The sequence below is a fragment of the Carya illinoinensis genome, chromosome 3, assembly GCF_018687715.1.
Source record: "Carya illinoinensis cultivar Pawnee chromosome 3, C.illinoinensisPawnee_v1, whole genome shotgun sequence".
NCBI lineage: Eukaryota > Viridiplantae > Streptophyta > Magnoliopsida > Fagales > Juglandaceae > Carya > Carya illinoinensis.
Window position 1 is genome coordinate 47,488,839 of NC_056754.1, and position 14,449 is coordinate 47,503,287.

General features: G+C 41.3%; 3 protein-coding genes across 4 annotated transcripts; 2 read left to right on the forward strand and 1 right to left on the reverse strand.

The window, feature by feature from the left end:
* Nucleotides 1-388: 388 nt before the first annotated feature.
* On the forward strand, nt 389-2,194 carry LOC122304883. Its single transcript, XM_043117146.1, has one exon. The coding sequence runs from the start codon at nt 389-391 to the stop codon at nt 2,192-2,194; it is 1,806 nt and encodes a 601-aa protein (XP_042973080.1).
* A 3,533-nt stretch (nt 2,195-5,727) lies between these two features.
* LOC122304734 (protein phosphatase 1 regulatory inhibitor subunit PPP1R7 homolog) lies at nt 5,728-9,354 on the forward strand. Its single transcript, XM_043117005.1, has 6 exons — nt 5,728-6,161; nt 6,605-6,835; nt 7,072-7,218; nt 7,327-7,469; nt 7,565-7,679; nt 8,853-9,354. The coding sequence occupies exons 1-6, from the start codon at nt 5,865-5,867 to the stop codon at nt 8,931-8,933; spliced, it is 1,014 nt and encodes a 337-aa protein (XP_042972939.1). The 5' UTR covers nt 5,728-5,864; the 3' UTR covers nt 8,934-9,354.
* Nucleotides 9,355-11,232: 1,878 nt separating this feature from the next.
* Nucleotides 11,233-14,119, reverse strand: LOC122304733 (SNW/SKI-interacting protein A-like). 2 transcript variants are annotated; one of them, XM_043117004.1, is made up of 3 exons: nt 13,968-14,119; nt 13,768-13,841; nt 11,233-13,361 (listed from the first exon to the last, which is right to left on the reverse strand). In XM_043117004.1, exon 3 carries the CDS (start codon nt 13,302-13,304, stop codon nt 11,490-11,492), a length of 1,815 nt encoding a protein of 604 aa, XP_042972938.1. In that variant the 5' UTR covers nt 13,305-13,361; nt 13,768-13,841; nt 13,968-14,119; the 3' UTR covers nt 11,233-11,489. The 2 variants fall into 2 exon arrangements, with proteins under 2 accessions (XP_042972938.1, XP_042972936.1); XM_043117002.1 differs by having other exon boundaries at nt 13,773-13,841; nt 13,968-14,118.
* Between the last annotated feature and the right edge of the window lie 330 nt (nt 14,120-14,449).

The window sequence follows — 14,449 nt, forward strand, 5'->3', positions numbered from 1 at the left end:
CTGTCCTTGTAGTTTAATTTAAATACTGTTGAGTCCTTTGAATGTAAAACGATGCGTTTCATGGGAATGAAACGCTGCGTTGGTTGTCTGCCATTTTATTTCAGTCCTTGCTCCTGTGAAGGTCGTTACTCTACTGTCAGAGGTAGTGGGATAAATAGAGAGGGGGTGGAGCAGAAGAGGCAGGCTTTATCATCTTATGTTTGGAATTATCTGGAGGTTGGTCCCTCGAAGAACCCTTGCTATTTTAATAAACGTATGACAGTATTTTTTCCTTCCTTCCATGTTACTTTCATTTACATCCATTCCCGAATCTCAAATACCCATATACTACTCCAAGCTACTCTGCCTTTCGGTAGCTAACACTTGGTATCAAGAGCCACCCATCCTGATGGCTGAAGGCACACGTTCGAGGGAGGCACTCCAAAGACAAGTCGACTCCCTGGAAGAAAGCAGCAAAACAGTGAATGAAAGGTTAGACCAACTTACTGATATGGTGAGAACATTAATCGCTAATCACAATAATATAGTAAATAGAGAAGTACCACTAGGACATGAGGGTGGAGAACCAAATAGGGGGGGTTTTAACAGAACTGTTAGGCTGGAGTTCCCTCATTTCAATGGGGATAACCCAACTGGATGGATTTTCAAAGCAAACCAGTATTTTGAAATCCACCAAACAAACCCAGCCCAAAGATTATTAATAGCTTCTTACCATATGGAGGAGGAAGCCTTGGTCTGGTACCAAGATGCTTATGAATCCGGACAGCTTACTAGCTGGGACACATTTGTAAGAGCCTTGCTGCTGCGTTTTGGGCCAACGGCTTACAATGACCCAATGGAAGGTCTTACGCGTCTGAAACAAACCACCACTGTTTCAGCTTATAAAGCTGAGTTTGAATCCTTGTCCAATCGTTTAAGAGGTCTTTCAGCTCCTTATAAATTAAGTGTTTTCCTGAGTGGGCTAAAAGATGAAATCCACTTGCCAGTTAAGATGTTAAATCCTATTAACTTGGGAGCGGCTTTCGGACTAGCAAAAGTACAGGAGGAATACCTCCTAACTTCCAAGAAGCCTTTCACTAGACCTCATTCGGATAGGTCAATGTCATCTTGGGGAACCAATCCTAACCCCACTGGGCAGTACAGTGAAGGAAGCAGCAGTAGTAAGGGGGGGAGATATGTTAGTCCTAACAGGAAGTTGTTCTCAACCTCAATGGATGAGAAGCGCTGCAAGGGACTATGCTACCATTGTGAGGAGAAGTGGAACCCCACGCACCAGTGCAAAGCACCAAAAGCTTACCTGTTGCAGACCCTTGAAGAACCATTGGAAGCAGGACAGACTGAACTAGCAGAAAATGAGGACAATGATCCCGAGATGGAGCCCTTAGTGGAGCAACCTGAATCAGGGATTTCGTTGAATGCTATGAGTGGGAACCCTAATGCTCAAACAATGAGACTTCTGGGCAATTTGTGTGGAGTACAAGTGGTGGTTCTGATCGATTCAGGCAGTACAAATAATTTTATGGACCCCTGGGTGTCCAGAAAAACCAAACTACTAGTGGCAGACCCAAGACCCATTTCGATAAAGATTGCAAATGGAGATGTTATCCAAGGTGAAGGCCAATGCAGTGAAGTACCCCTCAAACTGCAAGGTACACACATTACTACCTTCTTTTATTTACTTAAATTGGGTGGTTGTGATCTGGTTCTCGGAGTAGCTTGGTTGCAAACTCTTGGCCCAATATTGTGGGATTTTGCAAAACTTACAATGGAGTTTGGAGGAAGGGATGGAAAACAAGTCCTAAAAGGATTAAAGCCTGGTGAGTCAACTGTAGAGGGTAGTAGCAAGTCTCTACTCCACTCTATAAACCGTGGCCAAGGATTTTGGTTACAATGGCAGGAAGCCCAAACCATGGAAAAAAACCTCAGCTCTGAATTCCAAAGAACCCACCTGGACATAAAAGCCCTCCTAACTCAGTTTAAAAAAATCTTTGACACCCCACAAGACCTTCCCCCAACTCGTTCCAAGGATCACAGAATAATCCTTAAAGCAGGAACCCAGGCTATTTCTACTCGACCCTACCATTACCCACATTACCAAAAAAATGAGATTGAGAAACTGGTGACAGAAATGCTACAAACAGGAGTTATTAGACCTAGTTCCAGCCCTTTCTCATCTCCCGTATTGCTGGTTTGAAAGGCAGATGGAGGCTGGCGTTTGTGTGTGGATTACAGATCCTTAAACAAGGAAACGGTGAAGGATAAATTTCCAATACCAGTGATAGATGAACTACTGGATGAATTAAATGGGGCTGTGGTTTTCTCAAAGCTGGACTTAAGGTCTGGCTATCATCAAATAAGAGTGGTGGGGGAAGACATACCAAAAACTGCATTCCGAACCCATGAAGGGCATTATGAATTCCTTGTAATGCCTTTCGGCTTAACAAATGCCCCATCAACTTTCCAAGGCCTCATGAATGAAATCTTCCGACCATTTCTAAGGAAATTTGTATTGGTTTTTTTTTTTTATGATATACTAATCTATAGTGGTTGTTGGTCAACTTATTTGTTGCACATTCGAAAGGTACTGGAGACTTTGTAGGTACACCACTTGTTTGCTAAGTTCTCAAAGTGTAATTTGGAGTTCCAGAAGTGGATTACTTGGGGCATATTATCACAGCTGAAGGAGTAAGAGCTGATTCCTCAAAAATACAAGCGATGCTGGATTGGCCACAACCGAAAATTGTCAAGTCTCTAAGAGGGTTTCTGGGCCTAACGGGCTAGTACCGTAAGTTCATTAGGCACTATGGAACCATGGCAACACCTCTTACCAAGCTGTTGGGAAAAAATTCCTTTGCTTGGAACCAGGAAGCAGAGGAGGCTTTCAAGGAACTCAAGAAGGCTGTTACTCAACCACCAATTCTTAGACTACCAGATTTCTCCCAGCCTTTTATTGTGGAGTGCGATGCTAGTGGAAGAGGAGTAGGGGCAGTATTGATGCAGGGACAGTAGCCCATTGCATTCATGAGTAAGGCATTAAAAGGGAGAGCACTTTCTCCTTCCACCTATGAAAAGGAATTGTTTGCACTAGTTATAGCGGTGCAAAAGTGGAGGCCTTACTTGTTGGGGAGGTTTTTTACAGTAAAAACAGACCAGCAAGCTCTAAAGTTTCTATTAGAGCAAAAGGTGGGCACAACAGCACAACAAAAATGGCTGACCAAACTACTTGGTTATGATTTCGTGATCGCTTATAAAAAAGGGAAGGAAAACAAGGTTGCCGATGCCTTATCGAGACAAATGGAAAGTGAAGGCAATATGGAGGCTGCCTTGGCTATGATCTCATTCCCAACTCCAGAGTGGGTGGAAGAATTAAAGGGCAGCTACCAAGATTCAACTGAAGCTCAACAAATACTTTCAAGTCTAAATGACAATACAGAACCTTTAAAGGGGTACAGCTTGCAGCAGGGATTAATTCTGAAAAAGGGTAGAATGTTCATAATTCTGGGATCAGCTTTCAAATCAAAAGGACTCCACTATATCCATGATGATCCAGTAGGGGGCCATGCGAGGTACTTAAAAACTTATCAAAGGGCAAAGAAGGATTTCATTTGGAAAGGCATGAAGGCTGATATCAAAAGAATGGTTAGAGAATGCTCCATTTGTCAGCAGGTCAAATACGAGACCTCACTGCCAGCAGGCTTGTTACAGCCTCTTCCCATTTCCCAACAGGCTTGGGCTGACCTTTCTATGGACTTCATAGAGGGTTTACCTAAGTCTAAAGGTTCTGACGTGGTAATGGTGGTAGTGGACAGGTTCACGAAATTTACTCACTTCATTCCCCTAGCCCATCCCTACACGGCTAGCACAGTAGCTGGACTTTTCATGGACAACATCTTTAAACTTCATGGATTGCCAAAATCCATTGTGTCTGACAGAGACCCAATTTTTGTAAGCTCATTCTGGAAAACCTTGTTCACATTAATGGGGTCGACCTTACAGTTCAGTTCAACCTATCACCCTCAAAGTGATGGCCAAACAGAAGCAATCAACTGATGCCTCGAGTCATATCTCAGGTGTTATACTAGCAATAAACCCCAGCGATGGACACAGTAGTTAACACTGGCTGAGTACTGGTACAATACTTCCAAGCACTATATGGCTACCCCCCACCCACACTGATATCTTATATCCCGGGGACCTCAGCTAATCATGCAGTTGATATTGTATTGAAAGACAGACAACAGATCATAGAGCTACTAAAGGAAAACTTAAACTCAGCACAGCACCGCATGAAAATGTATGCAGACAAAAGAAGGACCGAAAGGGAATTCCAGGTTAGGGATTTTGTTTACCTCCGACTGCAACCATACCGACAGAAATCATTGGCCCCTCGCAAAAATCTCAAGCTCTCTCCTCGTTATTTCGAGCCATTCAAAGTGTTGCAAAGAGTGGGATTCGTGGCTTACCGCCTAGATCTACCCATTTCTGCAAGACTCCACCCCACTTTTCATGTATCTACACTGAAAAAGAAAATCGGCACCCAAGTTCAGCCATTAGCAACACTACCACCAGTAGATGTGCATGGGGAAATCTTACCTGAACCGGAGGCCATCGTTGACAGGAGGATGAAACGCCAAGGCGATCAGGCTGTTGCGGAAGTGCTCGTGAAGTGGACTGGAGCCGCCGAGGAAGACAATAGCTGGGAACTTTTATGGCGCCTCTAGGAACTATACCCCCACCTTGTGGACAAGGTGGTTTAACGGGGGGAGTTTGTTAGGGTTCCCAATAAGATCACTGGAAACCTAAGAGAAGGGAAGCAATGGGGGGATACAGAAGAGCATGAAGTGAACTGACCAGGTGCTAAAAACTCAAAACGGTGCGCATGGGAGAAGTTCTGGAGGCTGCGTGGCAGCTCTCTCTTTTTTATTTCTTGTTAATTTACTGTTCTGTCCTTGTAGTTTAATTTAAATATTGTTGAGTCCTTTGAATGTAAAACGCTGCGTTTCATGGGAATGAAACGCTGCGTTGGTTGTCTGCCATTTTATTTCAGTCCTTGCTCCTGTGAAGGTCGTTACTCTACTGTCAGAGGTAGTGGGATAAATAGAGAGGGGGTGGAGCAGAAGAGGCAAGCTTTATCATCTTATGTTTGGAATTATCTGGAGGTTGGGTCCCTCGAAGAACCCTTGCTATTTTAATAAACGTATGACAGTGTTTTTTCCTTCCTTCCATGTTCCTTTCATTTACATCCATTCCCGAATCTCAAATACCCATATACTACTCCAAGCTACTCTGCCTTTCGGTAGCTAACACTCCACCTCCTTTGAGACTCAAAACTCTTTGTCAGTTTCATTTTCCTTTTAAAATTCATAACTACAATCTCAAACCCTAGCATTTTCTTGCCTTTCCACTCCATTGTGAACCAGATGGAGCCTCCTCTCTATCACAGAAGGGTAGAAGTCAGACCTGAAGGGAAAAAAATAAAGCCACGTAGATTTGAATAATAAATAATAAGAAAAAAATCTAGTTACAAGTATAATTTTGTACTAATATATGCACCAATCTATTGTGATTAGTCAAAAAATAAATTTTATTAAAAATAGTGCTAATTTAAAATTTAAATATAAAAAAATCAATATTAATATGTAGATTAGTGCGCGACTTTATTTATATGTAGCAAAACTTGAATAATAAATGGGCAGCAATGGGTTATGAAGGGTTTCATTACCACTGTTGCTAGCGAACCGAACCGGAAGCATCAAAACCATCGAGCCGGAGCTCTAACCCAAAAACCTATTGTAATCGCAAACGATTAAACAACGCAACCTCTAGGAATTTTCTGGTCGCTTCGAACTCAACTCTACTCTCTAATGGACGACGAGACCCGACCGCCTACGCCTCCGGATCCCGAGGCGGATGATACGACGATCCAGGAAGATCCCTCCTCCACCGTCCTCGACCTCACCAGCTTCCAGCTCCACGATCTCGATTCGTTTGAGTTGCCCCCTACTCTAACCGAATTGGACCTGACGTCGAATCGATTGTCGACCTTGGACCCTCGAATTGGCCAGCTCTCCAACCTCAAAAAGCTTTCTCTCCGTCAAAATCTCATTGATGACAACGCCGTCGAGCCGATCTCTCGCTGGGACGCCTTGTCGGGTCTCGAGGTATTCAATCTCTTTCCTCGCTGCTGTTTTCTTTTTAATGCTTTAATTGGGCGCTTGGTCGTGTTTCTGTTATTTCTTTGGCAGTCTTTTTGGTTTCCGTAAAATTTCGGAAAATAAATACGGTTTTTACTTCTATTTCCGGTTTTGAGACTTCATTGAGTTGTTGGGGTTAGGCCATTTGTGTGATTTTCTTGGTGCTCTGTTTGGATTCTTAGAAGATGTTTACATATATAAGAATAAGTTGAAAGCATTGAAACCCAAAATTCCTTAAAGTAAAATTTAAAAGGCGTATATGCGGTGTATGATGAACGGCTCAGATGGTTCATTTTTGTTATCAGGCTGATATTAGTTATACTTTTTCTACTTCCTTTATCTCATTCATGTAAGGTCTAGTTTGTTTCTAGAATGACAGGCCAGTTATTTACTTATTTATTAATATGCAGGAGTTGGTGCTCAGGGATAATAAGCTGATGAAAATTCCTGATGCCAGCATATTCACGAAGCTTTTTGTTTTTGATGTTTCTTTCAATGAAATTACGTCGTTACATGGACTTTCCAAGGTGTCCAACACGCTCAAGGAACTCTATGTGTCCAAAAACGAGGTTACTAAAATAGAGGAGATTGACCAATTCTATGATCTGCAAATTCTTGAACTTGGATCCAACAGATTGCGGGTTAGCTCTCTACTTTTGTAAAATTTTCTGATGCAAAACTAATAAGAGTTTATTTTGATAATTTAAAAATTTATAAGTGTATACCATACATAATTGGTTATCTTTTTTCAATTGCGCACCCTTAAGAGTGGGTCTATGCGACAATGAGAGGTACTTACTTGGATGGAACAAGAAGTTTTATAGTTTTCTTTACTGGGTTATTAGATCAATCCTTAATTAATGACTTGCTACTTCAGGTAATGGAGAATTTGCAGAACTTAACAAATTTACAGGAGTTGTGGCTGGGGCGAAATCGTATCAAAGCAGTAAACCTATGTGGGCTGAAATTCATCAAGAAAATTAGCTTGCAAAGCAATCGTTTAACTTCTATGAAAGGATTCGAGGTAAGTCATTTTGGCTATTGTGAGACAGTCCATATTGGTGATTCTGAAGGCATTGAATTGCATAAAAGAGTACACTGAGTGTGTTGTTTCTTTGATTGTTTCTGTAAGGACTGCATCGGTCTAGAAGAACTCTACTTGAGCCATAATGGTATTGCTAAAATGGAAGGCCTGTCAGCTTTAGTAAATCTCCGAGTTTTGGATGTATCATCAAATAAGCTAACGTCAGTGAATGACATTCAAAACCTGAAGCAGTATGTATTTTATTTCCTACCTGGTCCTTTGGTGATACTGTCTTGTCTTTGGTTGTTGATTTTACCCCTTGAATGGATCTGTTTAAACTTTACAGGTTAGAAGATCTATGGCTTAATGACAACCAAATAGATTCACTTGAAGACCTCGCTGAGGCTGTTTCTGGTTCAAGAGAGAAGCTCACCACTATCTACTTAGAAAACAATCCTTGTGTATGGCCATTAACATCTTGGAGATCCCAATTTTTTAAAAGCTTCACTATTGCATTCTGCCTGTTTGCTTAGTCTTCTTTTCTGAGTGGTGATATATGTTTTTTAATTTTTTTTTTTTAAGTCTGACTGGTGATATATGTTGACTCTCATATTATTTTTTTTCTGGTTCTGCTGACCTTCTCCTGGTCCTTGATTGGCTGAAAATCAACCATCTCACGAATGATTACATGTTTGAACTTAAAGCTCCCTTTAGAGTGCAATGGTGATGCCTGGAGAAGCAAAAGGGCAAAAAAAAAAAAAAAATAACAAACAAATGAGAATTCCTTTTTCCATATATTATTCTTTAGAAAGCACCGTACTGGCCCTTTTCTTTCCTTAAAAAAATCATGGAATGTCAAAACTATGACTAGGAACGCATATGAATGTATCTTAGTAATTGCAATGTTATTTGTGCTGCTAGTTCAATTACAATCTATTGTCAACTTTGTGTTTCGTTTTTCGCTCGTGCATGTTGCGAGGTTTTTAGAAGGTTGTGAGATGTTCTGATCATGCCTTGTCCACAATTTTCTTGAGTTATAAGGGAATTCTTCACTTCATTTCCAAAGATTAAAGATATTTGATGGTTGATCTTTTTTTCTTACTTATCAAAAAAAAAAAAAAAAAAAATTGATGGTCAATCTTTCCTTTTGCTGATATTCCCATTTAAGAGGTGCATGCTTGCTTTTAGTCTCAGACATGCAATCTGAAAGGCAAAGGATCTTACTGCCTCTATTTGTCTGTCGATAGTAGTGCGAGTAAGTATTAAGGGGAAAGAACTGAACTAAGCAACTCTAAATTTAGTTGTTACCACTTGTCTGCTTTCATTGCATATATGAGACTAATTTCAAGGAAATACGCTTAAAGCATGCACACAAGGTGATCACGTTCTCTCATATTTCTAGTTAACTGATACAGACTAATGATCCTTGTTTGACATGTGCAAAAAATCTTGTTTTATTATACTGTGGAGCAGATTCTTGGTTCTGCTTTTCCGCCTTTTGCATGTGATATATAGATATATGTATTTCCATAGTTTGAAAGCATTTAAGCTTATTTTCATTTCAACTTTGGGTTAGTGTATTTGATATTACTTCAAAGACTTCTATATCTGATCCTGTTGCTGCTTTAATTCAGGCAAAGTCTCCAAATTATTCGGCTACTCTGAGGCAGATCTTCCCAAACATCGAACAAATTGATTGCAATGTATTTGCTTAAAAATGTGGCTACTGATTATCTCAGGAGCTTTACAGGAAGCCCATCCAGATGTGGCAAACCTCTGCGAGTTATTGCCTATTTATGCATTTCCCTGTTGTCATAATTGAATGTTGCTGCCTTCCACTTAATAGGCCAGAGTGTTGACGAGCCAGGCTTGAAGGCGAATATTGGTCCCCGAGGTCGTGTAAAAATGCATGGTAGTGGTTTTGGAAGAATTTTCTTGATAGAAATTAGAAGGAACTATATACCGAATCAAGCGGGAAATATTGAAGACTCGTGCTTGCTCGTTGGTTGAGGCATTTAAGATACTCTTTTAACAAATTTTCTTGAGACAGCCGCCTTCTCCCCAGTTTGATTTTGTGGCTAACATTTGAAGTAGATGTTGTATCGATATGATAATTTAAGGAACTGTTACTGAAAATGGAGTGCTTTGAATTCATAGGGAGACAGCAATTGGCATTAGAAATTCTCTGAATTCGTACAGCCCTAATTGGGTTGCCCTGAATCCAAAGCAATCCCACCAGTGGACTGTTCCAGCAACTAACCTACATGGTGGCCTTGTTCTTGGTCTTATGGCCAAGAAACCATGTAACAAATCATCATACGGCTCTGCTTCATTGCCGTGTTGTATCTACTATTTTGGGTGCTTGTTCGAACCCAACCCCCAAGGTTGCTTAAGGGATTCAAGACTAAAAACACCAGCTACTTTTCCATGACAACCTTGCTTTTATTCTCTCCTTCCTAGCTTTCGCTTCTTTTGGAAAGCATCTAAATTGACTCATTACGTAACACTGACCCTCAACTCTTTCATTTAGTATAAAGTTGTTTTTAATGGGGAAATGAAATTAACTAAAACTAAAATACCGCAGGAAAGGGTGGAGAACCAAACACAGATGTTACAATGCATAAAACAGAAAAAGAAGTTTGAAGTGAAATCGTATACAAATGCCAATATACAAATATTGCAATGCATTAAATGGAAATGAAATCTAACAATTCTGATACATTATTTTTTATTAAGAGTCCAAAAAGAGTGTCCTTGGGTTTGTTCGGTTAAAGGACTGAATAACGCTAGGATGTCCACTATGATGGAATATATAACGCAGAGAAATGATATATACAAGTTTCAAATGCACAAATTTCTTGCAAGTTCTTTATAAAAAAGTGAAACTCATTATAAAAAAAAACTCACCTTTTCTTGATGGGGTTCACATTTTTACAAAAAATTTACACATTTGAGACTTTACGTAATATTACTCAAATAACAGTAACTTCCAACAAAGGACGCATCTGGTCTCGACTCTCGTTCAAAATAGTGGTTGGGAACTATAAGATCTAGAGCTTGGAAAAGGTGGCACATGCCTATAGGCTATGATAGTGTGTGGGTCTCAGGTGTTGACAGGGTGGGAACGTCCTTGGAGTGGTGCTCTACGATGGATAGGAGGACACTCGGCCTAGTGTCGGGGCGCACGCATAGAGTTTGTGGTTGAATGCCAACGAACTGAAGGTCGAAAGGGGAAAAACAAAAGAAAAAAAGGGAAAAATAATAGGTCCCTAAAAGAGTTGGATCTCTCAAAGCTGTTTTGAAATGGTAAAAAGAACCGCCATGGGAATGTGGTGCACAAGACCCACGTGTTGGCTGTGACTTGTGGAAATGATATGCTGGCGACTGGGGATGCCACAGCTGGAGATGGGAGATTGCTTGGCGGGGGCGGTGGGAGGATTCGGATAGAGCTAGTCTAGCCGCCAAAGTTGGTACAAAAGTTGAGAGAAATTGAGAAGTCTTGGCCTCCAATTAGTATATAGAGCTCTTGAAAGTTTTTGAAGGTATATTCAAATGTGTCATTCGATCCGAAATCTTTTGTCATTCTTCTACATCTGAGATTCACAGGACCAGGGGTTTTGAGGGTCACCACATACCTCCGCCTCGTTATTGTACTTCCAATTCCCTTAATATAGAGTCCCAACGAGAAGAATAGGCATTGTAAGAGTTTTGAAGTCGAACTCGGTATCCTTTGTGGCACAACATATGCTAGCAGGCACTCAGATGCGAAGGGAACGTCTGTCCTGCTTAAGTATTAAATCAACTTTATCATTTTGGGTCCCAATGCATCCTTGGGTTACAAATGAAAAAACTTAAGCAATATATTTAAAACTCGACCATCGGATGGGTTCCACTTAGCCTCGGCAGTAAACCCTTGGTCCATGGAATGAAAATACCAACCATTCATCTCGATGTTTAACCATATACATGGAACAATTAGAACAACCCCATGCCACCGTTCTTATGAACACGGAATGAAAAACACCATTCTTATAAATTTAAGACGGGCATATGTAGCACAGCAACAACAGAAAAATAAAAATGCAAGTTAAGAAAGGAAATTGGTACAGCCCATTTAGCAAGCAGAAATACATGTTCTTCACACAAACCACTTCAAATCTCTAGGATTTGTTTTGGCAACTATAGGGTGATTGAGAAACAAGGGTAACATCAAGGGCTCATAGGAGTCCAACCAAGAAAAAGAGACAACAAGGAGAGGCAAAAACAGCTCATTAACGCCCTCTTTCAAACCCGATTCGAGTTCTACTGGAACCTCCTTCATACCCATCTCGCATTGAGGAACCAGCACTTGCTTTCATTGTTCCTCCAGTGCCAACTTTGTCGAGAGCTTTCTTACCCTTCTTCACCTCTGTCAAGAACTGATCCAGTCCGAACGGATCAGCCTCTTCAGCCACCTTCTCAAACTCAAGTGGCCCGTCTCTTGTACCGGCCTTTTCGGCTGCTCCTGTAAAACCCTTGTCAGGTTTGAAACGATCAGTCTTCATGATATTCTCCAACTGCTCATCTGCACCTCCATACATCTCAGCATCGGCATCTTTCTTTGGCCTATATAGGGTTGACAGTGTTGGTTGAGCAGTAAACAAACCCTTATCATACACATTGTATTGATCATCAGTGGCAAATCCAGAGTCCATTCCTTTCTCCTGGTTGAACAGCCTCTGGTCATACATAACTTCCCCTCCTCTTCCTGCTCCAGTAGAAGCCATACCAAGAGCAACCTTCTCACTGATATCACGGTCTCTATCTCTGGTAATCTTGCTCTTCTTTCCCATTGCAGCATCCTTGGCTTCCAACCTTCTTTCCCTCTCCCTCTCTCGGCGTCGCTCCTCACGAATTTTCTCACGACGCAGCCGTTCTTCCCTTTCATCCTTAGTCTCCTTTGGGAAATCCCTCTCTTTGTCCCTTGTGTGCTCATAATCAATTCTTGAATCAGAACCATCCATGGCACTCTTCTCAGAAGGGATAGGAATGGCTGCTGGGGGTGCCACACCGGTTCTCTCAGAACGTGCTTTTTGAGCCAGTGCTCTCAGCTCCTGTTCTTTTCTTTCCTTCTCCTTCATCATCATCTCCTTCTGTACCTTTGATCTCATGGCTACAGCTTCTCGAGCCTTCTGCTCTGCAACATAAAGCGCCTCTGAAAGCTTTGCAAAATTATCATTGATCTGAACATCTTGAAGGCCCCTACCATCAGCTGCAAGACGCTTATCAAGAGGAATTGTATAACCTTTCGGGTTCTTCCAATTTGAAATACAAGGTGGGATCTTCCAATCTTGTTGATCCTTCACAGTCACGGGGCGAGGAGGAGAATGCATCACTGGCACAGGTGGTGACCCAGAAGCCTTCGGGACACGCTTATGCTTGAACTTAGGAGGCTCAAGTGGATCCACAGGCATCGACATCATACTGATTATCCTCTCCTTAGCCCCAGAGTTGAAGGCTGCAGATTGCTGTGACGGCTTATACTTGATAAACTTTGTTTCAGAAGACTGTTTTGGTACATTTTTTGGCTGGGCCGCACTTAATCTCACATTCACAATCTTTTCAAGCGCAGCTTTTGTCTCTTGTGTTGTCTCCTCAATCTCTTTCTCAATCTCCTCATCAACTTCTTGCTCTTCACTATCGTTTTTCAGAACCTTAGGGATGAGATCTTTATGCTGGGAGTAAACAATCTTCTTTGCATTCTCATTCTGCCTGACAATTGCATCATAGGCAACATTACCATGGGCATCAACAGTAACAGGAAGAATCTTTGATCCAGGCTTTGATGATCTGTTCCTACCCATGTCAAGAGGGTACTGAGCCAAGTGAATCTCCGGAAATGCACCCCCATCCCCAAAATCCTCAACTCTTCGAGGAACAAAACCCGCACGCTTCAAGTAAGGAGGCACGGGATTTTGCTTCATAACAGAGGACTTTTCAGCCTCCGAGGAAGTGAATCTCTGCTTGAACCATGGATCATTTGAGTGATCATAATATGAGGCTGTGGTTGATTTCACAGGCGGAAGAAGCTCCTTCAAAGCCGCCATGATAATCTACTACCCAAAACCCAATAGAGCTTCAAACCCAAGGAACTGCAGATAGACCTAAAAAAGAATCGAAAATTAATTTAGGAACAGATGCAATTAGATAGAAAAACTTAATAAAGAGAACTAGCAGTAACAATTTCTAATCAGAAAAATATATAATCTGAAGACCATATAATTACTATTTATGAAACGATCAAATTAACTTTCACAGATAAAATGTCACGCACGGGGAGTGAGTTCCTGCCACTTGAGTCAAATCTCAACAATCAAAGTATAGACCCCATATAATATAAGAAAAACCTCAACATGAAAAACCAATTTATTCCAAATAATATGTTCTTCCAAAAGAGACGAATTGAACTCCTCCAATTTATAAAAATAAGAAAACCCTACAAAATCTCAATAAATTCATCATCGTCTCGATTATCATTCAAAAGAAAATAACCGAGAGGGAAGAGAGTACCTTACCCAATCTTGGAGCGGTGGTCGGTCGGATTCGAGAGCGAGGCGACGGTGCCTAGAGATGTTCGAGAAGCTCTGTGACATTGAAAAACAAGGTCAAATCCGAGTTTGAGTTGGTGAGGAAACACACGGAGGGAGAGAGAAAACCGGACGAAGTGAGAGAGAGATACAGACAAAAGAGAGGCGGACGGAGTGACTTACCGATTTCGACGACAGCGGAGTGAGGCACGGGAAAAAGAAAATCGCAGGAGAGGAAGAATGTAGAGCCTTGGGGAACAGAAGGGGAAAAAAATCCTTTTGGTCAAAAAAGATGCGCTGCATTCTTTTGATTTTCGTTTTTTTGCTTTGTTATATTTTGGGCTTAAATCGTGGGCTGGGTTAGGGCCTTGGGCCGGGTATTACATAAAATCAAATAGCTAAAGCTCATTGACATTATCAAATGAAAAAGTCTAGATACTCGCCTGGGATAAGCGCGGGGTAAGCGCGGGGTGATGTAGAAAAAAATTTGAAACGTACCGTTTTGTCAAACACTAAACTCACCCTCCCTCTCTCATTTTCCATTTCCCTCTCATGTTTCCATTCCTCCCTCGTTCAAAGCGCCTCCCTCCCTCAAAGCATAAAATTTGGAAGGGGATTTTATGTATCATCGGATGTATTTAGAGAAAGAGTAACATGATAGATTT